Consider the following 26,894-nt stretch of genomic DNA (forward strand, 5'->3'; position numbering starts at 1 on the left):
AGCTTCACTCTCTACAAGGTAACTTCTTCTAGCTGATCTCTCTACAGGGAGATTTGTTTTTAGCTGAACTCTCTACAGGTGATTTGTTTGAAGCTGAACTTTCTAAATGATGGTTTCTTTGTAGCTGAACTCTCTACAAGTTAACTTCTTCTAGCTGATCTCTCATACAGGGTGATTTGTTTGCAGCTGAGCTCTTTACAGAATGGTTTCTTTGTAACTGAACTTTCTACAAGGTGACTTCTACAAGCTGATTTTTCAATAGGGTGATTTGTTTGTAGCTTCACTCTCTACAAGGTAATTTCTTCTAGCTGATCTCTCTACAGGGTGATTTGTTTGTAGCTGAATTCTGTACAGGTGATTTGTTTGCAGCTGAGCTCTTTACAGAATGGTTTCTTTGTAGCTGAACTCTCTAAAAGGTAACTTCTTCTAACTGATCTCTCTATACAGGGCAATTTGTTTGTGGCAGAATTTTCTACAGGGTGATTTCTTTGCAGCTGAACTCTCTACATGGTGGTTTCTTTGTAGCTGAACTCTCTACAAGGTAACTTCTTCTAGCTGATCTCTCTACAGGGTGATTTGTTTGTAGCTGAACGATCTACAAGGTAACTTCTTCTAGCTGATCTCTCTACAGGGTGGTTTCTTTGTAGCTGAACTCTCTAAAAGGTAACTTCATCTAACTGATCTTTCTACAGGGCAATTTGTTTGTGGCTGTATTTTCTACAGGGTGATTTGTTTGCAGCTGAACTCTCTACATGGTGGTTTCTTTGTAGCTGAACTCTCTACAAAGTAATTTCTTCTAGTTGATCTCTCTACAGGGTGATTTGTTTGTAGCTGAATTCTGTACAGGTGATTTGTTTGCAGCTGAGCTCTTTACAGAATGGTTTCTTTGTAGCTGAACTCTCTACAAGGTAACTTCTTCTAACTGATCTTTCTACAGGGCAATTTGTTCGTGGCAGAATTTTATACAGGGTGATTTCTTTGCAGCTGAACTCTCTACATGGTGGTTTCTTTGTAGCTGAACTCTCTACAAGGTAACTTCTTCTAGCTGATCTCTATACAGGGTGATTTGTTTGTAGCTGAACTCTCTACAAGTTAACTTCTTCTAGCTGATCTCTCTACATGGTGATTTGTTTGTAGCTGAATTCTATATAGGTGATTTGTTTGCAGCTGAGCTCTTTAAATAATGGTTTCTTTGTAGCTGAACTCTCTCAAGGTAACTTCTTCTAGCTGATGTCTTTACAGGGTCACTAGTTTGTAGCTGAATTCTCTACATGGTGGTTTCTTTGTAACTGAACTCTCTACAAGGTAACTTTTTCTAGCTCATCTTTCTACAGGGTGATTTATTTGTAGCTGAATTCTTTACAGGTGATTTGTTTGCAGCTGAGCTCTTTAAAGAATGGTTCCTTTGTAGCTGAACTATCTACAAGGTAACTTCTTCTAGCTGAAGTCTCTACAAGGTCACTGGTTTGTAGCTGAGCTCTCTACATGGTGGTTTTTTTGTAACCGAACTCTCTACAAGGTGACCTCTTCTAGCTGATCTTTCTACAGGGTGATTTGTTTGAAGCTGAACTCTCTACAAGGTAACTTCTTCTAGCTGATCTCTCTACAGGGAGATTTGTTTGTAGCTGAACTCTCTACATGATGGTTTCTTTGTAGCTGAACTCTCTACAAGATAACTTCTAGCTAATCTCTCTACAGGGAGATTTGTTTGTAGCTGATCTTTCAACAGGGTGATTTGTTTGAAGCTGAACTCTCTACAAGGTAACTTCTTCTAGCTGATCTCTATACAGGGTGATTTGTTTGTAGCTGAACTCTCTACAAGTTAACTTCTTCTAGCTGATCTCTCTACATGGTGATTTGTTTGTAGCTGAATTCTATATAGGTGATTTGTTTGCAGCTGAGCTCTTTAAATAATGGTTTCTTTGTAGCTGAACTCTCTCAAGGTAACTTCTTCTAGCTGATGTCTTTACAGGGTCACTAGTTTGTAGCTGAATTCTCTACATGGTGGTTTCTTTGTAACTGAACTCTCTACAAGGTAACTTTTTCTAGCTCATCTTTCTACAGGGTGATTTATTTGTAGCTGAATTCTTTACAGGTGATTTGTTTGCAGCTGAGCTCTTTAAAGAATGGTTTCTTTGTAGCTGAACTATCTACAAGGTAACTTCTTCTAGCTGAAGTCTCTACAAGGTCACTGGTTTGTAGCTGAGCTCTCTACATGGTGGTTTTTTTGTAACTGAACTCTCTACAAGGTGACCTCTTCTAGCTGATCTTTCTACAGGCTGATTTGTTTGAAGCTGAACTCTCTACAAGGTAACTTCTTCTAGCTGATCTCTCTACAGGGAGATTTGTTTGTAGCTGAACTCTCTACATGATGGTTTCTTTGTAGCTGAACTATCAACAAGGTAACTTCTTCTAGCTGATCTCTCTACAGGGTGATTTGTTTGTAGCTGAATTCTGTACAGGTGATCTGTTTGCAGCTGAGCTCTTTACAGAATGGTTTCTATGTAGCTGAACTCTTTACAAGGTAACTTCTTCTAGCTGATGTCTCTACAGGGTCACTAGTTTGTAAATGAATTCTCTACATGGTGGTTTCTTTGTAACTGAACTCTCTACGAGGTAACTTCTTCTAGCTGATCTTTCTATAGGGTGACTTGTTTGTAAACGAATTCTCTACATGGTGGTTTCTTTGTATCTGAACTCTCTACATTGTGGTTTCTTTGTAGCTGAACTCTACAAGGTGATTTCTTCTAGCTGAATTATCTCTTTCTTTAGTTGCATGAATTTCCTACAAGGTAACTTCTTCTAGCTGATCTCTCTACAGGGTGAATTGTTTGTGGCTGATCTCTCTACAGGGTGGCTTGTTTGTAGCTGATCTCTATACAGGTTACTTGTTTCTAGCTGATCTCTTGAATTCTCTTCGGGTGACTGCTCTATTAGGATGACTGCTCTATTAGGATGACTGCTCTATTAGAGTATCTCGATCTCGCACTTGCTACACTAAGTTGGATTTCGTGTTATAACTCCGTGGTTTTAAGTCTGATTCTTCTACACCATTGAAGAGCCTTTCTAAGATGATAACTCCATCTGTACAGCGATTTTCAAAGCATTACCCCAAGCGGTTTACCTGGTAGGCGTGGCAAGCAGTCGTTTTTTATTAGCTAATCTCGATTGCGTAATTGTTACACACTGTTGGTTTTTTCGTTGTATCTTCCTGGTTTTTAGCTCGATTTCTTTCAAACCACAAAAGGTTTGAGGTTCAATAGTTAACCTATTCACCCACCGATTTTCAGCTTCTTCCCATACGCGGTTTACCCTGTAGGCGTGACAACATATTGGTGTTAATTTTCGTGAATAATCGCTCATAACTCTTTGCCTGTTTATCGTATTCCAGCCAAAGTTGGTACCGAGATGCGCCTTTATATCCCCCTTCTGTGTGCCAAATTTCAAGGCAATCGGATATGGCGTGCGAGTTTTATAGCAGTTTTTGTAAGTGTGCGACAAGAAAAAGAAAAATAAGAAGAAGAAAAAAACCGAAGAAACTGAGCCAATTTTTGAAGTCGCATATCTCGGGAACGCGCAAAGCGATTTCGCTCAAATTTGGAATGTGGAGTGCTGCAGTTGAGGGGCATGTCCACAGCAAAAATCGTCTTGTTTCATCAAGGAAGCACAGAGCTACGGAGGTGCGAAAATTGCGTTTTCTTTCTTCCTGTCAATATACTCACGGGTGTTACGCGCGGGCTTCTTGGGCCGCACGACACACTACCGTGTGTCTTGATACCTTGCTGTAAGAATGCAAACTCCAGATGTGGTGGAGACTGAGGGTTTCCGATGGATATCTAAGGATTAGTGTTGTTTTAGTTAACTATGACTAAACCTGAAGTACTTTTAGTAAGACATATATATATATGTGTTTTAGTTAATCAAAACTAAAAGCAACTTCATAATATATTAATTAAACTAAAACTCTAAATCTATAGCTAAAACGCAACAGAATAATTTACCAGTACTAAATCTAAAACTAAAAAGAATTAAGATAACTAAAACCAAAAGATTTTCTTATGTACAGCTAAAACTATAATTGGGTTTTTATAATTTTACTAAAACTATAATTAAAAGATTTTCACATCTTTTAACTAAAACTAAAATGACACAGAAATATAGCTAACCTTAACTAAATCAATAACTAAAAGAAATTAGGAAAGATTACTAAAACTATACCTAAAATAAATTGACGAAACTGGCCATGACTATAACTAAAACTAAAATTCCTTACTAAAACAACACTGCTATGGATGATGTTATGTTTTCAGCAAAGCCTCACTATGCAGTTTTGATTGTAAGGTGGAGCTGCCAGTGAGCAGCCCATAGATTTATATACTGTTTAGTCCTACGTACTGCATTCACTTAATGATTATAAATGATTTAGTAGTAGAATGTTGAACAGCATCCTGAATATCATATTATTTGAATATCCAATGTTGTATAAATAATAATGCACTTGAAAGCTGAGCCCTACTTATAACTGCATTGCATGTTCTCTATATTAGTGAGTGTAGTTACGTACATTGAAAATAATAAATATTATTGTGCTTAATGTTTGTTGAAGTTTGATAATTGGTATAAAGGTGATATAATCATATAATGAACAATGCTACATTATCGGTACAATGTATAGTTTATGTAGGTGTGTGTCAAGTTTTTTGTGTATGTTGTATGTTGTGGAAGCACCCTTGTACAGGCTTAGCCTTTGGTGCAGCCATGATGTATATAGCTTGGCAGCATCCAGTTTGGTAGCTATGCATGGATATCACATCTTTTCTGTGTTTTTTTCTACAAGAACAAATAGAAACACCATCAAATAAATGAATTCCAATATTTATGCATATAGATATCACATCTTTTTCTTTGCTTTTTTTCTACAAGAACAAAGAGAAGCACTATCAAATAAATCAATTCCATTATTATTACACAATGAACTAATAACTTGTAAGTAATATGAACTGTATGCGTGCATGCATGTGTAGCTATACACTGAATGTTCTAATAGGGTGACTGTTCTATTAGAATATCTCGATCTCGCATTTGCAACACGTAGTTGGGTTTCGAATCATAACTCAGTGGTTTGTAATCCAATTCTTCTGTACTACTGGAAGGACTTTCCATGATGATTATTCCAGCTACATACTGATTTTCAGCTCATTGCTCTAAGCGGTTTGCCTGGTAGATACGAAAACTAATAGTTTTTTATTCATAAAAATCGATTGCGTAATTTTGACACAGGTCGGGTTTTGTGTCATATCTCCGTGGTCTTTATTCCGATTCCTTTCAAACCACAAAAAGGCACTCCTACGATGGTTGCTCCATCTACATATCAATTTTCAACTGATTCCTCAAAGGAGTTTACCCTGTAGGCGTGACAGACCTTCGACCTTATTTTACGCAAATAATCGGCGGTCATAACTCCGTGAATGTTCATCGAATTCCTACCAAAGTTGGTACACAGATCCGCCTTAATGAGCCCTTTAAGTGTGCCAAATTTCAGCCCGATCCGAGCACGCATTCGTGTTTTATGGCGGATTTTGCGAATGTGAGAAATGAAGAAGTAGAAGAAGAAGAAGAAGAAGAAAAAAAAAAACGAAGAAATTAAAACGAAATTTTGTTCGCTCGTATCTCGGAAATGGCTGGAGCGATTTTCTTCAAATTTGGTGTGTAGACTCCCCTTACCGGCCGGCACCTCTCTAGCAAATTTGGTTCCAATCGGATAAGGGATCACAGAGCTACATAGGTGTGAAAATTGCGTTTTCTTTCTTCCTGTTAATATACTCACGGGTGGCACGCCGGCTTCTTGGGTCGCACGACACACTACCGTGTGTCTTGATCACGGGTGGCACGCCGGCTTCTTGGGCCGCACGACACACTACCGTGTGTCTTGATCACGGGTGGCACGCCGGCTTCTTGGGCCGCACGACACACTACCGTGTGTCTTGATATACTTAATGTGTTTTATAATTACTTATAGTACGCAAGTGCAACTTTGCAGCCCATCATTATTTAACATGTAGTCTAACTTCACACATCTGGCTCAGGTACATAACTTGCATACACTGATTAGTAAAACCCAATGATGTCAAACTACCGTATAGTCATTTAGCAGCACCATCCTTCCAGCACTACATGATACATGGGTCACTGTGTTAAATAAAATGAGATATTCTTCACTTGGTAGAATGTAGGCAATCTGGAATAAATAGCCTGATGGTACATCGTGATATGCCTTCCAGTACAGAGGATGCTAAACAGATATGCCATGCAGTATTATGTAGCTATCTTAAATCAGTTCACTGAGTTGAAATAATAGTGGGAAGAACCTAGCTAGCTGTCTAACATTGAAACGAGTCTTGAAAGTTCACAATACCTCACTCAACACAAATACAGCTGTCCCAAAGCTCTCTCAAGTTACAACTGCCACACTCGAAACTGCACTAAGATAATCTCTTCTCTTGGAGAATCCACAAAGCTCAATTCCATATTTCTTGTTTCCTCTCATGGCATGTATATAGCAGCACAACTGGAAGGCATCCTGAACACGCAATCACTCATGTCAAGCTTCATGTTTTGCCTTACAAAAATGGTGGATGTATAATTCAAGTGATTTTTTTAGGTTATATAAGGTGACCACACCTTCGCACTAAACCCGTCTATAGCTGTAATGGGATTGTTGGCCACGTAACCACTTTTTGGGTATTTACAGTTAACACTGTACTAATATTGAAAGCAATAGACAGTTCAATAATATAATTATTTGTACTTGTTTAAGATCAGTCCGTGTGAAATTCATCAGAGTGAATGGTCACGTGACCACTTTTGGATATTTACATAATAAAAATTATGTCCATATTAAATACTGCAAACATTTCAATAGCAAATTAGCACTTGTTTGCCTTATCATAAGGTAAATCTGTGTGAAAATTTCCAGAAACAATAAAATAAAGCACTTTCCTATTTTGAATGGATACCTATAGCAGGCCCTCAGTCTTGCTCTTAACATAACCATAAGGTTTTAATAATTACCTAAATCATCCAGTCTTGTATAGTGCCAAATTCCCTTCAAACAACCACCTGCTCCATTACCATTTTGACTTGCACTTTGAAAATCCAAGGCGCATGATAGTAGGTTAGTTACTCCCTCCCACTTGTAGTGCAGGTTACTTACTGTAAAACAGTAGCTAATTAAAAGGAATAACTGAGTCACAGCAATTGCACAAGGCACAAACAGGTAGGGTAGATTGTAGTATCTTGCACTTATGTCGCATGATGATAGGTTGGTTACTCCCTCCCACTTGTAGTGCAGGTTACTTTACAAGTTACTGATCTTTCTTTGTTCGCCATCTCCCTGAGTGCCTAGCTGATAAAGTTGATAAGGAATGGAAATCATAGAAACTTCACACATACAATATTCAGTAGAAGACAAGGCCTGCAAGAGCTGTTTAATTACCAGAAGCTATTAGGCTAAAAAGTAGTCTGGCGCTGCCCACCCCTTTGCAGAAAGTAAAGATCTGGCAAAATACAGATACAATATATCAGACAGAGTATGTAACTGGTGATTACACCAGACAATTGCACCCCAATTCAAACAAAAGCTTTATATTGCCAAGGCAATTTGTGTGTTAATGTCATTGGCACTGACTACCGCCGATTTTTAGCATTAGGAATGATTTAATATTTGTACTTAACCAGACCCTTCATTTTTGCAAGGGATGGGTGGCACCAGACTAACAAAAGGTGCAGTACCAGAAGGTCTGAAACATAACCAACTCCATTAGCAGGCAACCTTGATTCTTGCTGAGCACAATCTTATCACACTTGGTGGTCAAAACTAGGGAATTGCCATAGATCAGGAGATTGTAACAAGAAAGCAGGATGACTATCCATACAAGGTATAAAAAGGGTGCAACTTGGGTAAAAATTAAGGTTGTTAAATCAGAGGTGGCAGCCAAGAAATGATTGTAATTCTTATTATAACAGTGCGTGCAGCCATTGTTAAAATTGATTGAATTGTCATCATTGCCACCATGATTTTGGTCAAGGAGGTGAACACCTGAAATGCCAATTCAATCCCATACTATATATATTGCTATTTAGTATCTAATCCAAAACAGCCAAGCTGTAAAAAAAGTGTGCGGCCCTCAGAAAGGCTATGGTGAAAAAAGATGTGAAATCCAAGGTGGCGGCCAAGAAATGGCTGTGATGGTAGGTTAGTGGTAAAAATTTTAATAATGACAATTCAGGTGAATTTTTGTGCCGCTTCACAAAAATTCACCTGAATTGTCGTTATTAAAATTTTTACCACTAACCTACCATCACAGCCATTTCTTGGCCGCCACCTTGGATTTCACATCTTTTTTCACCATAGCCTTTCTGAGGGCCGCACACTTTTTTTACAGCTTGGCTGTTTTGGATTAGATTTCATTTCTTTTTGTATTTGTATACCCCAAAGCCGGCCTATGGCCAGCTTTGGGACATTTTTAACCTATGTTTTTTTCTTTACTACAGGAAGAAGAAAAGATGAAGTAGATGTACTTTAAATATTTTATCAGTAATGTACAAATTATATATACTGTATAATACATATGTGACCGGATTTGCGAAAAGGGGTCTTCCACACACATCCAATTTGCCAACTTTGACAATTGATAACTTCAGATTGGAAAGCGCTATTGCCTTGATATTTGGGCAGTGGTGAGCACCACTATAGCTGAATACATGGTGAAATTTTCAGGTTAATATGTTACTTGAACACTGAGTTATGGTCTCCAACGTTTACGGAATTGGATGTGTGTGGAAGACCCCTTTTCGCAAATCCGGTCACATATATTGATTACAGAAATCTCCATGGTGGTTTCTTTGTAACTGAACACTCTACAAGGTGACTTCTTCTAATTGCTCTCTCTACAGGGTGAATTGTTTGTAGCTGAACGATCTACAAGGTAACTTCTTCTAGCTGATCTCTCTACAGGGTGATGTGTTTGTAGCTGAATTCTGTATAGGTGATTTGTTTGCAGCTGAGCTCTTTACAGAATGGTTTCTTTGTAGCTGAACTCTCTAAAAGGTAACTTCTTCTAACTGATCTTTCTACAGGGCAATTTGTTTCTGGCAGAATTTTCTACAGGGTGATTTCTTTGCAGCTGAACTCTCTACATGGTGGTTTCTTTGTAGCTGAACTCTCTACAAGGTAATTTCTTCTAGCTGATCTCTCTACAGGGAGATTTCTTTGTAGCTGAACTCTCTACAATGTGACTTCTTCTAGCTGAACTCTCTACAGGGTGACTTGTTTTTAGCTGATCTCTCTACAGGGTGACTTGTTTCTAGCTGAACTCTCTACAGGTGATTTGTTTGCAGCTGAACTCTCTACATGGTGGTTTCTTTGTAGCTGAACTCTCTACAAGGTAATTTCTTCTAGCTGATCTCTCTACAGGGAGATTTGTTTGTAGCTGAACTATCTACAAGGTAACTTCTTATAGCTGATCTCTCTAAAGGGTGATTTGTTCGTAGTTGAATTCTGTACAGGTGATTTGTTTGCAGCTGAGCTCTTTACAAAATGGTTTCTTTGTAGCTGAACTTTCTCCAAGGTAACTTCTTCTAACTGATCTTTCTACAGGGTGATTTGTTTGTAGCTGAACTATCTACAAGGTAATTTCTTCTAGCTGATCTCTCTACAGGGTGATTTGTTTGTAGCTGAATTCTGTACAAGTGATTTGTTTGCAGCTGAGCTCTTTACAGAATAGTTTCTTTGTAGCTGAACTCTCTACAGGGTGATTTGTTTGTAGCTGAAATCCCTACAAGGTAACTTCTTCTAGCTGATCTCTCTACAGGGTGATTTGTTTGTAGCTGAACTCTCTACAGGTGATTTGTTTGTAGCTGAACTCTACAAGGCGATACTTCTAGGTGATCTCTCTACAGGATTCCTTGTTTCTAACTGAACTCTCAACAGGGTGATCTGTTCATAGCTGAACTTTCTACTGGGTGATTTGTTTGCAGCTGAACTCTCTAAATGGTGGTTTCTTTGTAGCTGAACTCTCTACAATGTGACTTCTTCTAGCTGAACTCTCTACAAGGTGAATTGTTTCTAGCTGATCTCTCTACAGGGTGACTTGTTTCTAGCTGAACTCTCTACAGGTGATTTGTTTGTAGCTGAACTCTCTACATGGTGGTTTCGTTGTAGCTGAACTCTCTACAAGGTAACTTCTTCTAGCTGATCTCTCTACAGGACAATTTGTTTGTACCTGAACTCTCACATGATTGTTTCTTTGAAGCTGAACTCTCTACGAGGTGATTTCTTCTAGCTGATATTTCTACAGAGTGATTTGTTTGTAGCAGAACTCTCTACAAGGAAACTTCTTCTAGCTGATCTCTCTACAGGGAGATTTGTTTGTAGCTGAACTCTCTATACATGATTTGTTTGCGGCTGAATTCTCTACATGATGGTTTCTTTGTAGCTGAACTCTCTACAAGGTAACTTCTTCTAGCTGATCTCTTTACAGAGTGAATTGTTTGTAGCTGAACGATCTACAAGGTAACTTCTTCTTACTTATCTCTCTACAGGGTGATTTGTTTGTAGCTGAACTTTTTACAAGGAAACCTCTTTTAACTGAGCTCTGTACAGGGTGAATTGTTTGTAGCTGAACTATCTACAAGGTAACTTCTTCTAGCTGATCTCTCTACAGGATGATTTGTTTGTAGCTGAACTATCTACAAGGTAACTTCTTCTAGCTGATCTCTCTACAGGGTGATTTGTTTGTAGCTGAATTCTGTATAGGTGATTTGTTTGCAGCTGAGCTCTTTACAGAATGGTTTCTTTGTAGCTGAACTCTCTACAAGGTAACTTCTTCTAGCTGATGTATCTACAGGGTCACTAGTTTGTAGCTGAATTCTCTACATGGTGGTTTCTTTGTAACTGAAGTATCTACAAGGTGACATCTTCTAACTGATCTTTCAACAGGGTGATTTGTTTGTATCTGAACTCTCTACAAGAAATCTTCTTCTAACTGATGTTTTAACAGGGTGAATTGTTTGTAGCTGAACTCTCTACAGGGTGATTTGTTTGTAGCTGATCTCTATACAGGTTACTTATTTCTAACTGATCTCTTGAATTCTGTTCAGGGTGACTGCTCTATTAGGATGACTGCTCTATTAGAGTATCTCGATCTCGCACTTGCTACACCAAGTTGGATTTCGTGTTATAACTCCGTGGCTTTAAGTCTGATTCTTCTACACCATTGAAGAGCCTTTCTAAGATGATAACTCCATCTGTACAGCGATTTTCAAAGCATTACCCCAAGCGGTTTACCTGGTAGGCGTGGCAAGCATAATAATAATAATAATAAAAATAAAATAAAAATATTAAAAATTAGCTAATCTCGATTGCGTAATTGTTACACACTGTTGATTTTTTCGCTGTATCTTCCTGGTTTTTAGCTCGATTTCTTTCAAACCACAAAAGGTTTGAGGTTCAATAGTTAACCTATTCACCCACCGATTTTCAGCTTCTTCCCATACGCGGTTTACCCTGTAGGCGTGACAACATATTGGTGTTATTTTTCGTACATAATCGCTCATAACTCTTTGTCTGTTTATGGTATTCCAGCCAAAGTTGGTACCGAGATGCGCCTTTATACCCCCCTTCTGTGTGCTAAATTTCAAGGCAATCGGATAACGCGTTCGAGTTTTATAGCAGTTTTTGTAAGTGTGCGACAAGAAAAAGAAAAATAAGAAGAAAAAAAAAACGAAGAAACTGAGCCAATTTTTGAAGTCGCATATCTCGGGAACGCGCGAAGCGATTTCGCTCAAATTTGGAATGTAGAGTGCTGCAGTTGGGGGGCATGTCCACAGCAAAAATCGTCTTGTTTCATCAAGGAAGCACAGAGCTACGGAGGTGCGAAAATAGCGTTTTCTTTCTTCCTGTCAATATACTCACGGGTGTTACGCGCCGGCTTCTTGGGCCGCACGACACACTACCGTGTGTCTTGATTATTGGTTAAGCAGAGATTAAATTATATAACCGTAAATTAGATGATATCCTTTTTATGTGCTTTCTCTTGTGAATGTTGTTTAACCATTTCACTTTTCCAGTGATTTATATAATATTTATTGATAGACATATATAGCAGTACTTGTAATAATTTCTGTAATTATATTAATTTATGGATGCTTTGTACCATATGCTATATGTGCATACAAAAAAAACGTTTGCTGTTTATATGCTTAACAAGAATCCATATCACATATCACACATTGGAGAGAAAGAGAGGAAAATGGTCATAATGTCAGGGTAGGAGAATGTAAACTGGGCATGCACAGTAAATTCTGCTTATATACTACGGCTTGTGTGTGTGTACTTACATACGTACTTCACACTGTATGTCATGTATATCAATTTCTTGTGTGTGATTGTATAGGTCATATTTTGTAATCATGAAAATATTTTTTGCTTACTTCTTGATGCTACTATGTTTTAAACTTTCAGGTAAGCAAGTGCATACAGTATGTATTAAAATTTGAGTGTGTGTGTATGTATGTATGTATATATACATGTAATGTTCATTTGCCTAATTGTTAAAGCATAAAAGTGTTTAAGGTTACTACTTATTAGCAGTTCACAATAGTGTCAGTGTTTATAATTATTGAGATTAAATATTGCTTTAGTTAATTTTTTGTGTATTTACTTGCTTCACTGCAGTTATTTTGGCTGCCACCTTATATTTTTAATCAGGTGCTTAAATTGTTTTCTGGAGTTATACGTTCATGTATCTCTGCCTTCGTTCACATGAGCTACAACTTTCAAGCTAAATTTATGCTTTATTTTGAATGAGTTCTATTGGGGGACTGCAATAAGTAATTGTACAGTATAATACAGCCTTCCTATTATTAAACAGTTTTCATTGTATATATGGGGTACTGGTGATCTGTGACTGAAAACATTTAATCAGGACTTTCCTATGTGCTGTGTGACATAATTAGTATAAGCTTGGTATTTAACAAACAACATAACATCATAGTTATTCATTTTTAAAAGCTGTATACCATCTTACATACATCATCTAAAAATTGTATACACCATTATGCAATTAGCTACAGCATATTAAAGCTCACATCTGTGTGAAAGGTTAATACAGGGTTTGCTTAGCTTTCAATTCTTATATATTGGCTACTTTTACCATCTAATGAGTTTGCTCCTGTGGATGCGTACGGATAAACATAGATAGGTAGGTACACAAAGCAAAACAAAGCCTACAGCAGCCTTGCGCAACACAGCTATTGCCATGCACTGGGACGCTTGTCACCAACTCATGTATCACAAGATGAAATGTATCTCTTGCAATGCTTAGCAGTAAAGAAATCAGGCTTGTTGCATTTAACATAGTAGAGTATGTTTGGCTAAAGCATTGGTCACTCGGGTACTTGAGCCTTATGCAAGCAAATCCTCCTGGTAACCCACAGGAGGACTGTTCATGCAGATTTCATGCAGAGAGGCTATGGAACCTGAAGTTTGCAAAAAGGTTAAACAAAACAAGGACAGTTGGGCATTTGCTTCCCCAGTAAACACCAGGTACCCATTGATGTTTCAGCTGGGTGGGCTGCTTCTTTAGGCCACCAGTTCTCCAATATACATACAGCTGGATAGACTGGAGCAATGCCATGTGAGTAAAATTCTTGCTCAAGGAAAGAACAACACCAAATTGGTATAATGGGCATTAAAGCTGGAACCTTTGGATTACCCGGCCAATGCTCAATACAGCCACTTGGCTACCTAGGTACACACACACACACATTCACACACACACACACACACTCACACACACACACTCACATAACAAAACAAAAGCAAATACTTTGGCTGCTGCTGGTGCAGTCACACCTACCCAACGAATCAGCACTGGGACACCTGTGCACTACTCAGGTGATAGGAGTCAGCACAAACAAATCCTCCTGGAGTAGGACTAGTGGCCTGCAGGAAGCTTTGCCATGTCTCACAGTACCCATTGATGTTACAGCTGGATAGACTGCCTCCTCAGTTGGCAACAGGTAACCAGGTACTCATTTTAACAGTTGGGTAGACTGGAGCAATGTGAGTAAAGTTTCTTGCTCAAAGAAACAACAAAACCACCAAATGGCATAACTAGGAATCAAACCTGGGACCTTTTGATCACCAGGACAACGCTCTAGCCACTTTTCTATGCTGCCTCACACACACACACGCACGTGCGCACGCATGCACGCACACACACACAAAGCCTGCAGCAAAACCTACAGCAGCCGCGCAAGGTACCTCTATTAATGCCCAGCACTGGGATGCCTGTGCACCACTCAGGCACTTGAGCTTTGTGCAGGAAAATTCTCCTGGGGCAGGGCTAGTAACCTGCAGGAGGACTGCCAAGGTTTGACAGAGTGAGGTTGCAGACCTGAAAGTTCCACAACGACCCCAACACTACTAAGCGATACAAAGACAGTTGGGCTTTTGCTTCCCCAGTAAGCACCAGGTACCCATTGATGTTACAGCTGAGTGGGCTGTTTCTCCAGGTGACACCAGGCCACCAGGTCCCCATTTAAACAGCTGGGTAGACTGGAGCAATGTGAGTAAAGTTTCTTGCTCAAGGAAATAACAACAACACCAAATTGGCATAACTGAGAATTGAACCTGGATCCTCTCGATTACCAGGCCGATGCTCTAGTCACTTGGCTATGCTGCCTCACACACACACACACACACATGCGCGCGTGACACGCTCACGCATACATACACATTTTACAAAAACAATTTCAGTAAACCAGGCACATGCTCACAGCCAGTCGTGGGTGCACACCTGGATTAAACATAATATCATTGCTCCTCTTAATATTATGGTGTCAAATGTACTGCCAAGATAGAAAGTTGGAAACACTGGAAACAGAAACTGGAAACAGAAACTGGGAACAGAATATGGAAATAAAAAGCAAAAACAGTATCTTTATAATTAATATATGTATGCTGGATAAATACCCTTACGTAGTGGCTATTTCTTCAACACCTCTGTACAAAACCACCTCTTTACAAAGACCATAATGGATACAGCCCTGTATGTCAAGTATAATTAAGTCTCAGACACGTACTTCATGACCTCATTAATAAGACCACCCCATAATAGTGACCACGGCAATTAAGTATGTCCCAACCATAACTAAGGTGTACTTAACTACCTCATTAATAAGACCACCTTATTAAAATGACTATGTAAAGTACTGTAATTCCCAAACCTAAGGTGTATTTCATGACCTCATTAATAAGGTCACCTCATTATAGTGACAATGTCAAGTAGGACCCAAATATACCTAAGGTGTAATTCTTGACCTAACCTAATTATAGTCACACTATGTCAAGTATGTAGGCTGCAAAATTTTATCATCTATATACTACTTTATGACCCCATAGAAAGTTCAGTGCCATCTTACATAACTTTGGTCTACACTTTACTCAAGTTATCAGACTATATCTGTACAAATCATTTAGTTGCTAACAGAATGCATAATACAAAATGTAGTTGTTAAAGGAGTTTGTCCATGCAAGTGAAGTTTGGAAATACTGTATTAATAGTAGGGATTGTGGAGGTTTGGGCTTTCTTGCCCAAAACTATCACCCAAAATCCAGTTTCACTTCCTTCACAACACCTTGGAAGTATTGATTAGGCATAACCAAGCGCCAAAGTGCCTTCAGGGTGACCTCAAAATCTTATAACAAGTTTCTATGAAATTTAAATCCTATTTACTTAACCCTTAAACCTGCAGCTGTTTTATAAAACGCAAGCACTGAAAATGCATAATCCAGTAAACTGGATCGTATGCATGCCTTGTAAAACTAAACTCTATAACACAAAACTGTTAAAGCTATCTAAAAACAATACACACCATCTTACTCACCGTTAAATTTTGATTTGAATGGTCTCATACTTTGTTGGGTCTGTCCAACCCAGAGATACTCGCTTCACTTTGAAAGAGTTAAAGAACTATCCCTCCGTCTTCCTTCTTGACATAACAATGTACAAAAGGCCATAACTCGGCTGTACTTTGTTTTATCGCCTTTTGCTTGGTGTCATACTACTCCTCACGTAATGGCGATTCAGTTGATATATAGATATCATGTGATATCATCATTGTCAGACAAACACAATGACGATACAAATGTGGAAGGACGCAAAATGATTCAGCACGTCATAGTGGGTGAGTTCTTTTTTTGTATGCTAAAAGTTTATATACAGGCAGATGGCTTACTCTTTGCCAAGTAATAAAATCTGTTTTTCGAAGTGATCAGATGAACGCTTTGTGAGCTATACTTGTTTGTAACCGTCTATGTAAATAACTTGAATTTTATATGTAATTTTGAGCAACATCTAATTTTATTAATTTTGATATTGTTGTTAGGTAGCAAAAGTTGCTTTGAACATGTCACAGTACAACAAAAAGGAACTCGGAGATTGCTACAACGACTTCAAGTTATTGTTCCACGTGCTAATTTCACTTGTAATGGTAGAGTAACTGGTATAACTGCTAGCATGGACAGAGTATCTAGTGGTGGAACTAATCCTTATTTGGAAGTGTGGCATCAAGCAACACCTGGTGGTGATGTATTTGATAAAGTGGGTGAAGTTCATTTAGTAGAAAGTGAAGTAGTTGAAGAAGTTGATAATAACAACAACACTTACTGGCTAGTAAATATAACTCTTAATGATGATGACAGAATTGAGTTTGAAACTGGAGATGTTATAGGATATTATCATCCACCTGACTCACGTTATAGAGTGTGGAATATTAGAACTGTGGGATATACAGCTTATTCTAATGAATTAACTTTTGCGTTGAATACAACCGATGTAGCTACCCAGGATGCTACTGTGACTAACCTGCAACCACTGATACAGTTTACAGTTGGTATGAGTACAGTTTTGCAACTACATTAGTGTATATATACATGTATATCATATATTAGACATCCGATGTGATATCCTATCAACACCATCCAATGGAGGAATGTTATGTAGTTCTGGTAGAGTAGGAGTGGGTTATGAGGGAGATACTTGTAATTTCACATGTAACACTGGTTATGAGCTAACTGGTAGTAACACTAGGACCTGTCAAAGCGATCAGAGTTGGAGTGGAAGTGAAACAAGCTGCAAAAAAGGTATTGACATGCTGATTCACTAGGGAAAATGTAAATTACTGGAGTTTGACATAATTATGACCTGGCCGGCTGTTGCTTTTTAAAATTCCATAAATTCTTTGTTAACATCTGGCTTTCCATCATTTCTGTCTTTTGTTTTCATGTCAATAGTAATTGCCAAACTATGTATTGTCCACCCTCTACTAGTGGTGGGCGATAGCAAAATTTCCACCAGACAGTCAATAGCAATGAAAATATCTCGATAATGATATGTGTCACAATAGTATCCAAATGATAGACCAGTAGTTAGCTGCTTGTACTATTGAGAATTATGTTAACAAACTTGCTAATTTATACATTGTTTACACCTAATCATTGATCCTTTCTTGTGAAAAGGCAAGAATATGGTTCATGAATAGAACTACTTAGTAGTCATTTAGAAGTGTTACATCCATCACGATTGTGTAGAGGCTAAATATCATGATACGATTTGAAAATTAATATCACGATACTCAATATTTTTTACTATTGCCCAGTTCTACCCTCTACCTTTGTACAAATTTCCATGATACTGTACTGGCCCAAGAAGCTGGCACACTGACCATTTGATTGAAACTATCATTAGTGAAATAATCAGAGACAAAAAGCTATGTACATCCGTAATTAAGTCCTTTGTCACATGTGAATACTAAAACAGGTTAAACCTGTATGGGCAAGGGTATGTATATGGGAAAAACAATAACAAAATTTTCACACATTTCCACTTCTACGAAACAAGACAACTTTTACTATGGAAATGCCCTCCATCTCCAGTAGTCTATTTTCTGAACTTGACCTCAGGCTTGCCCAAGATACCAATCCGACTTATTTTCTTTGCTTTCCTTTTTAAAAATGCATGCTTACAAAAACTGCTATACTTTGGTCAAAGGCATAACTTGTTATCAACTTTGGTGTGAAATTATATATAAACATTTGCAAAGTTAAAAATACCAATCTATTGTCATGCCTATAGGATAAGTTAATCATATTAGCTCTAGCCTTTGTTGTTTGAAAGCAGTCTGTTAGAGTTATAGTGTGACAACCAAACATTGGTAACAAGCACACGATCTAGATATGAGACTGATTATTTGCCATGCCTACAGGACAAACCACCTATGAGATTGAGGTGAAACTCAAATGTGAATAATCTACAGTATCTATCACAGCTTAAATTTTTTGTGGTTGCAAGTGAATCAGAGTAACTGGGCACGGTTCTTGGAACCAGTCAATTTGAAGTTGAAAACTACTCTAATAGAACATTCAGAAGAAGTTGAAGTTTATCAAACAGTACTGTAGTACTGTTAATAAGTATGGATCCCCCCAAAAGTGAAGAGCACCGCCTAAAATTCCACCTTTAAAAACCACCCCAGAAACATCTTACATGAAGAAAATCACCTTGACAGAATTATAATTAGTCCATCTAACATCAAATAAACAAGAAAACAGTTACATGCTGCCTGATATAGAATTTTTTAATAATCACCAAAACTTAAGATTTTGCCTGCCTGCCTGCCTGCCTGCCTGCCTGCCTGCCTGCCTGCCTGCCTGCCTGCCTGCCTGCCTGCCTGCCTGCCTGCCTGCCTGCCTGCCTACCAGCCATTGCTGGAGGCCAAACAATGCAATGCATGGCCACCATTTAAAACTCACCAGTGCCATGTGCCTTTTGGGTTTCAACGAGCGTGTGCCCCTGTACCTTGCCTTTCCTTTTACGTATTTTCAATCAGGCTGGTTGTCTTCTTTGTAATGCAATGAGACCCTGCATATCAAGGCATTAATTTTCCATATCAACACTTTCCTTGAAAAGCATATTTAGATGCCAAAACTTATTTAAAGCACTTACACTCGGTATATACGTACCTGTAACTTCATGATAGGTTTGAGACAATGCCTTGTAATGATCTTGGTTGGTTAATAATGATCTCATACTTGATCATTATGACCACATACCTTGTTATTGGTCTAGCTGCATTCATAATGGCAGAGTAATGAAAATATGAAAAAATTAATAGTGACTTGCCCGCTGGTGGGTGAAGGCTACCTCAAGATACTCTAATACAACAGTCATTCTAATAGAACAGTCACACAGTACCGTACGGAGGGAAACTTTGGAGGGGGAAAATTTGGCGAATCAAGCAAAATACCACTGTTGGCAAAATAAAATTTGGTGAATTATTAGCAAAGCGCGCGCCGTATTGAATTAATTAGATCACTAATTGCTGTGCCTGAAGCGAGAACTGGAGTGCCACGCCTCTCAGCGATTTGGCACCTGGAGTCAGCTACTAACTAAAAGGTAATACTATATAGAAAGTAGATCTACACCCTCTGGAATAGTGAATATCGTACTTAACATGGTAGGATTCGCTATACTTGTCATGCCCGTTTCGAGTTGAAGTTTGAGGATACCACGTGTACAGTAACTAGCTACCTAGTGTGGTAGTCGAGGCAGGCTTGGCTCTAGCGTAATGCCTGGCCCACTATCCCTTGGTTGAGTAGAAAATTGATTAGTTTGAGGCTTGGTTTGCTATTTTCTAAAATATTTGGATGGGGAAAATTTGGTGAATTCATGGTCAATCGCCAAATTCGCCAAATTTTAATGGCGTTAAAGTTTCCCTCTATACGGTATGCTATAACAAAAGAAACCAAACAAACAAGTATGTTTTAAAATTATTTAAAAGTGAAGTAGAGACTCAAGCAATAAAAAGTAATGAAACAAGATATGAATGATGGTATTGCAGCATACGCAACTCGTTCGGAAAATCCCTATCATACTGTATGATAGGGATTTTCCAAACGAGTTACGTATGTATCATACTGTATAATAGGAACCACAAAGGAGTAGGCGTGGCCCACAAAATAACATTACCCAAAAATCATCCTCAATTTTCCCTGACGACGATGAGGCAGTATTGGTTTGGTAAAACTAAGCCCAAACAAGCCTTCAGATCGACCCGAAATGCTTTCAACAAGTTGCTATGGAGTTTTTTAAAATTATTTAACAGAATTTTCTAATGACTGAATGAGTAAGTAAGTAACTGACTGACGCCTTCAGACAAGCGTAACTTGATAATGGCTAGGGCTACGGGCTTGATTTTTTTCACTCTTTGACGTTGCTTCAGCCCAAGAGGTGCCTTTTGGCATACCGCAGTATGTGCAATGCATTCTTCATGGACTTACCAGTGTCCTCCTTTGTGTCCGATTCATTTTTGCTGACAATGAAAAGTGTCGATTTGACGGTAGCACTTGATGGCTTTCCTTCGTAACGGAAATTGTCTTTATTTTTCATAGTGGCTATTTTGATTGTAGGGGTGCTTTTTAAACAGTCCTTGATTCATACTGCTGTTTAACAGGTTGAACATAGCTGACACTGAAGCATAATGGATACTTCACTTTTCAGATGATAATTGATGTAACTGGAGAGTGTGGCACCATTTCTTTAGGATTGCAGAGGTGCTTTTCAAACAGTTCTTGATCCGAAATGCTATGTAATGGGTTGAACATATCTGACAACGAAGCGTAAATGAACACTTCACTTTTCAGATGATAACTGATATAGCTGGGGTGTGCAGCACCATTTATTTTGCAGCATGCATGGGTTCATCAGTCATGATAATTATTTACAAAAAAAGTTAACAAACAAGTACATAGAAAAACTTAGAATTATCAACTAGAGTAGGGACCATAGCACATCGATAAAAAGTACTGAAACAAGCTGGAGTAGTGCATGATATTAAATCACAGTAAAACAATAAGAAGTGTTATATCCCTACTGTGCATTTCCATTATGGTATCTTGAGCACAGTAGGGATATAACACTTCTTATTGCTTTACTGTGATTTAATATCGTGCACTACTCCAGTTTGTTTTAGTACTTTTTATCTATGTGCTATGGTCCCTACTCTAGTTGAAAATTCCAAAGTTTTCTGTGTACTTGTTTGTTAACTTTTTTTGTAAATAATTATTATGATTGGTGAACCCATGCATACCACATCTGAAATGGCACCTCATGCTCCAATTATTGTCTGAAAAGTGAAGTATCCATTGCACTTCGTTGTCAGCTATGTTCAACGCGTTACGCAGCATTTCGAATCAAGAACTGTTCAAAAAGCACCTCTGCAATCCATGCATACCACATCTGAAATGGCACCAAGTGCCCCAATTATCGTCTGAAAAGTGAAGTATCCATTACACTTCGTTGTCAGCTATGTTCAGCATGTTATGCAGCATTTCGAATCAAGAACTCTTTGAAAAGCACCTCTGCTATCAAAATAGCCACTATGAAAAATACGGAGGATTTCCATTACAAAAGGAACCCATCACGTTCTACCACCAATTCGACACTTTTCGCTGTCAGCAAAGATGAATGGGACACAAACAGGGACACTGGTAAGCCCATGAAGAATGCACTGTACGTACTGCGGTATGCCAAAAGGTACCTGTCGGGCTGAAGCAACATCAAACAGTGAAAAAATCAAGCCCGTAGCCTTAACCGTTATCGAGTTATGCTTGTCTGAAGGCATCAGTCAGTTACTTAGTTACTTAGTCAGTCAGTAGAAAATTCCATTAAATAATTTTTTTTAAATTCCGCAGCAACTTGTTGAAAGTGTTTCGGGTCGATCTGAAAACTTGTTTGGGCTTAGATTTACCTAACCAATACTGCCTCATTGTCGTCAGGGAAATTGAAGATGGTTTTTGGGTGATGCTATCACGTGGGTGACGCCTACTTCTTTGTGGTCCTTACAGTACTATCGTACTGCATGATAGCAAATTTTCAAATTCCATTTTACTGTATTTTCTTTACCCAGATATCCAAAGGAATGGTTAACCAAAATTCTGTAGAAGCCAAGAACTTTTGAAATTACTGTGCTACAATAAGGTAACAACATAAAGATCAATTTATACAGTGACATTGCAGAAAATAAACTACAAGTGCTTAATTTAAATGGTCATAACTCAAGAATACAGTCCTGTACTGAAATGCAACTTATATCATTACATTCTCCATGAACAGGAAAATCCATTGCTGGATAAGTTTTTTCTTCCTGTGACCAGGGAGAATGCAAAAATGTGAGGAAAAAAGTCAGTGGATTGCTTTGCCTGTCCAACATTAGGCAGGCTGATTCTTATAATTATCTCCATGGAAGTACAAATTTGGAAGCACTGACAAGAAACAGGTGTTTGAATTCCGGCCCTCTTGCTTTGGGAAACATGATGCTACTAAGGTTTTTGCCGTTAGCACCTTCCTTCAGTGTGAAAGAAGAGTTCAACAATTTTATTGATTTTTAAAATATTTTGTTGGCATAAATAGTTATGCCCTATGTGCCATTCACACTAGCTCAGTAGCACGATTTGGAGTGGTATTTGATAAACTGTAATATGTAAACAACCTCCAAACTGCGTTCAACCAAACCAAGCTAGTCCATTCGATAACACCAAGCCAGCCTACACTACAGTAGTTGTCCTGTAGGCGCATTGTTGCTTGAAGAAGAAATTACCAACAGGAAAGGATGCTATATACATGCACAGTTAAAATTCATCACTTGAAAGTTACCAGTTTGTAACTTCTTTTCACAGTCGTGTTTTCTGAAGCCTACATTCAATAGCTTTTCTTTGTTGTTTTCTTGAGATGTAGGATTTCTAGAAGAGCAGTACATAAGGTTGAAGAACAAGAACTGCTTCCATTTTCATGCATTGATCGTAAAACAAATATGTTTGCACTTAATGGGTGAGATTGTGAATGGCAGCCAAAATTGGACCTGCCAAGCCAAGTAGAACTTAATTGTACAATCTTGGTAATGTGAATGTGGTTTTAACCTCTATCCTTGGGAATGTGGTCAGGACGGCAGACATACCAAGAGGCTTTTTTTAAAAAGAATCTTATACATACTGTATATTCATTTGTAATGCTTTTAATACTAGACTTAATGTCTTGATGTTAGATACATTATTAAGTATTAAGACTCTTCTGTAAGGTACTTTCATCACAGAGAATATTTCTGTGATGGTTTTTTGTGGGTGCCCTTTTATTGGAGCAATCCCTACTATACACTACTACTAATACTGTACAATAATACCTTTATATTTTAGAATAAATTATAATATATTACTTTTTGGATTTCTCATGTGAAAAATACATACTCAGTAGGGAATACCATGTATATGTGTGATGTAATTCTTACAAGTGTACTCCTAATACTTTTTTCCTTAGAATGCATAGTAGGTGTCAATGTTTATCAAGGAGGAGATGACCACTTAAGAGTTGATAGACAAGTGATCATTCCATATGTTAACTGTAGTAACAGTGATGGAATAATAACACATATTACTGCTAGTCTATCACTAAATAATAATGGTAGTGAGTATCCTAACTTTCAAGTGTGGCGTCCCATGTCAGGTGATCCCAGTGTTTATGAAAGAATTGGTGATGAAATTGTATTAGAAGATAGTGAAGTAAGAGCAATGAATGGGTACTGGTTAGCAGAGATAGTTGTTAGTGATAATGAGAGGATAGAGTTTAATTCAGGAGATGTTATTGGATGTTATCATCCATCTAATGTACATTATCAAGTTAATACTATTAGTGGTAATGGATCAAGTGTTTATGATTGTGATGGAGGGAATATGACAACCTTTAATACTAGTAGTGAACATTGTATTACAAATCTGCAACAACCATTAATCCAGCTTTTATTTGGTAAGTTATTAATTCCATACTGTAATCAGATTCACATAATGTGGCATGCCTAATGTTTGTAGGCATCCAATGTGATATTCTATCGACAACATCCAATGGAGGAATGTCATGTAGCTCTGGTAGAGTAGGAGTTGGTTTTGAGGGAGACACCTGTAGTTTCACATGTAACACTGGTTATAATCTAACTGGTAGTGACACTAGGACCTGTCAGAGTAATGGAAGTTGGAGTGGTAGAAGTACTGTTTGCAAGGATGGTAAATAAGTGTACGTAAGTGTTAATGAAAAAAAATTGATGCGAGGGGATTATCTCTATTCGTACCACACACAGTATTCCTACAGTAAGTATGTAGGATTGAGTTTACACATTGAATGTAGATTATTTCCCTTTTGCCAATTCGTCATGATACTTACTCAGTTTAAATTAAAAAGTGTCTGAAAAGCTTCTAACTTTTAATTGATATTGTTGTTTGAAGGCATAAAGGTATCTAATCCAAAACAGCCAAGCTGTAAAAAAAGTGTGCGGCCCACAGAAAGGCTATAGTGAAAAAAGATGTGAAATCCAAGGTGGCAGCCAAGGTGGCGGCCAAGAAATGGCTGTGATGGTAAAAATTTTAATAATGACAATTCAGGTAAATTTTGTGAAGTGGCACAAAAATTCACCTGAATTGTCGTTATTAAAATTTTTACCATTAACCTACCATCACAGCCATTTCTTGGCCGCCACCTTGGATTTCACATCTTTTTTCACCATAGCCTTTCTGAGGGCCGCACACTTTTTTACAGCTTAGCTGTTTTGGATTAGATTTCATTTCTTTTTGTATTTGTATACCCCAAAGCCGGCCTATGGCCAGCTTTGGGACTTTTTAACCTATGTTTTTTTTCTTTACTACAGGAAGAAGAAAAGATGAAGTAGATGTACTTTAAATATTTTATCAGTAAATGTACAAATTATATATATTATAATAATACATACGTGACCGGATTTGCGAAAAGGGGTCTTCCACACACATCCAATTTGCCAACTTTGACAATTGATAACTTCAGACTGGAAAGAGCTATTGCCTTGAAATTTGGACAGTTATGAGCACCACTATTGCTGAATACATGGTGAAATTTTCAGGTTAATATGTTACTTGATCACTGAGTTATGGTCTCCAACGTTTACGGAATTGGATGTGTGTGGAAGACCCCTTTTCGCAAATCCGGTCACATATATTGATTACAGAAATCTCCATGGTGGTTTCTTTGTAACTGAACACTCTACAAGGTGACTTCTTCTAATTGCTCTCTCTACAGGGTGAATTGTTGGTAGCTGAACGATCTACAAGGTAACTTCTTCTAGCTGATCTCTCTACAGGGTGATGTGTTTGTAGCTGAATTCTGTACAGGTGATTTGTTTGCAGCTGAGCTCTTTACAGGATGGTTTCTTTGTAGCTGAACTCTCTAAAAGGTAACTTCTTCTAACTGATCTTTCTACAGGGCAATTTGTTTCTGGCAGAATTTTCTACAGGGTGATTTCTTTGCAGCTGAACTCTCTACATGGTGGTTTCTTTGTAGCTGAACTCTCTACAAGGTAATTTCTTCTAGCTGATCTCTCTACAGGGTGATTTGTTCGTAGCTGAATTCTGTACAGGTGATTTGTTTGCAGCTGAGCTCTTTACAAAATGGTTTCTTTATAGTTGAACTCTCTCCAAGGTAACTTCTTCTAACTGATCTTTCTACAGGGTGATTTGTTTGTAGCTGAACTATCTACAAGGTAATTTCTTCTAGCTGATCTCTCTACAGGGTGATTTGTTTGTAGCTGAATTCTGTACAGGTGATTTATTTGCAGCTGAGCTCTTTACAGAATGGTTTCATTGTAGCTGAACTCTCTACAGGGTGATTTGTTTGTAGCTGAAATCCCTACAAGGTAACTTCTTCTAGCTGATCTTTCTACAAGGCGATTTGTTTGTAGCTGAGTTCTCTACAGGGTGTTTGTTTGCAGCTGAATTCTCTACATGGTGGTTTCTTTATAGCTGAACTCTCTACAAGGTGACTTTTTCTAGCTGATCTCTGTACATGGTAATTTGTTTGTAGCTGAACTCTCTACAGGTGATTTGTTTGTAGCTGAACTCTCTACAAGGTGATACTTCTAGGTGATCTCTCTACAGGATTCCTTGTTTCTAACTGAACTCTCAACAGGGTGATTTGTTCATAGCTGAACTTTCTACTGGGTGATTTGTTTGCAGCTGAACTCTCTAAATGGTGGTTTCTTTGTAGCTGAACTCTCTACAAGGTAATTGCTTCTAGCTGAACTCTCTACAGGGTGACTTGTTTCTAGCTGATCTCTCTACAGGGTGATCTGTTCATAGCTGAACTTTCTACAGGGTGATTTGTTTGCATCTGAACTCTCTACATGGTGGTTTCTTTGTAGCTGAACTCTCTACAATGTGACTTCTTCTAGCTGAACTCTCTACAAGGAGACTTGTTTCTAGCTGATCTCTCTACAGGGTGACTTGTTTCTAGCTGAACTCTCTACAGGTGATTTGTTTGTAGCTGAACTCTCTACATGGTGGTTTCGTTGTAGCAGAACTCTCTACAAGGTAACTTCCTCTAGCTGATCTTTTTACACTGCATATTTGTTTGCAGCTGAACTCTCTACATGGGAGTTTCTTTGTAGCTGAACTCTCTACAATGTGACTTCTTCTAGCTGAACTTTCTACAAGGTGACTTCTTCTAGCTGAACTCTCTACTGGGTGACTTGTTTCTAGCTGAACTCTCTACAGGTGATTTGTTTGCAGCTGAACTCTCTACATGGTGGTTTCTTTGTAGCTGAACTCTCTACAAGGTAACTTCTTCTAGCTGATCTTTCTACAGGGTGATTGATTTTTTTTGCAGCTGAACTCTCTACATGGTGGTTGCTTTGTAGCTGAACTCTCTAAAAGGTGACTTCTTCTAGTTGAACTCTCTACAGGATGATCTTTTTGTAGCTGAACT

The 26,894-nt window shown here is 38.2% G+C and overlaps 1 protein-coding gene across 2 annotated transcripts in view; it reads left to right on the top strand.

Annotated features, from left to right (window-relative positions):
• The window catches only part of LOC136254701 (uncharacterized), a 111,826-nt gene that overhangs the window by 10,427 nt on the left and 74,505 nt on the right, over positions 1 to 26,894 (top strand). For both annotated transcript variants that reach the window (XM_066047439.1, XM_066047440.1), the window contains exons 2-6: positions 12,456 to 12,523; positions 16,453 to 16,959; positions 17,018 to 17,209; positions 23,433 to 23,918; positions 23,981 to 24,172. In XM_066047439.1, coding sequence (XP_065903511.1) covers positions 12,472 to 12,523; positions 16,453 to 16,959; positions 17,018 to 17,209; positions 23,433 to 23,918; positions 23,981 to 24,172 — 1,429 coding nt within the window. In that variant the 5' untranslated portion in view covers positions 12,456 to 12,471. The remainder of the gene's footprint in view (positions 1 to 12,455; positions 12,524 to 16,452; positions 16,960 to 17,017; positions 17,210 to 23,432; positions 23,919 to 23,980; positions 24,173 to 26,894) is intronic.

Source organism: Dysidea avara, chromosome 4 (genome assembly GCF_963678975.1).
Source record: "Dysidea avara chromosome 4, odDysAvar1.4, whole genome shotgun sequence".
Classification (NCBI taxonomy): Eukaryota; Metazoa; Porifera; class Demospongiae; order Dictyoceratida; family Dysideidae; genus Dysidea; species Dysidea avara.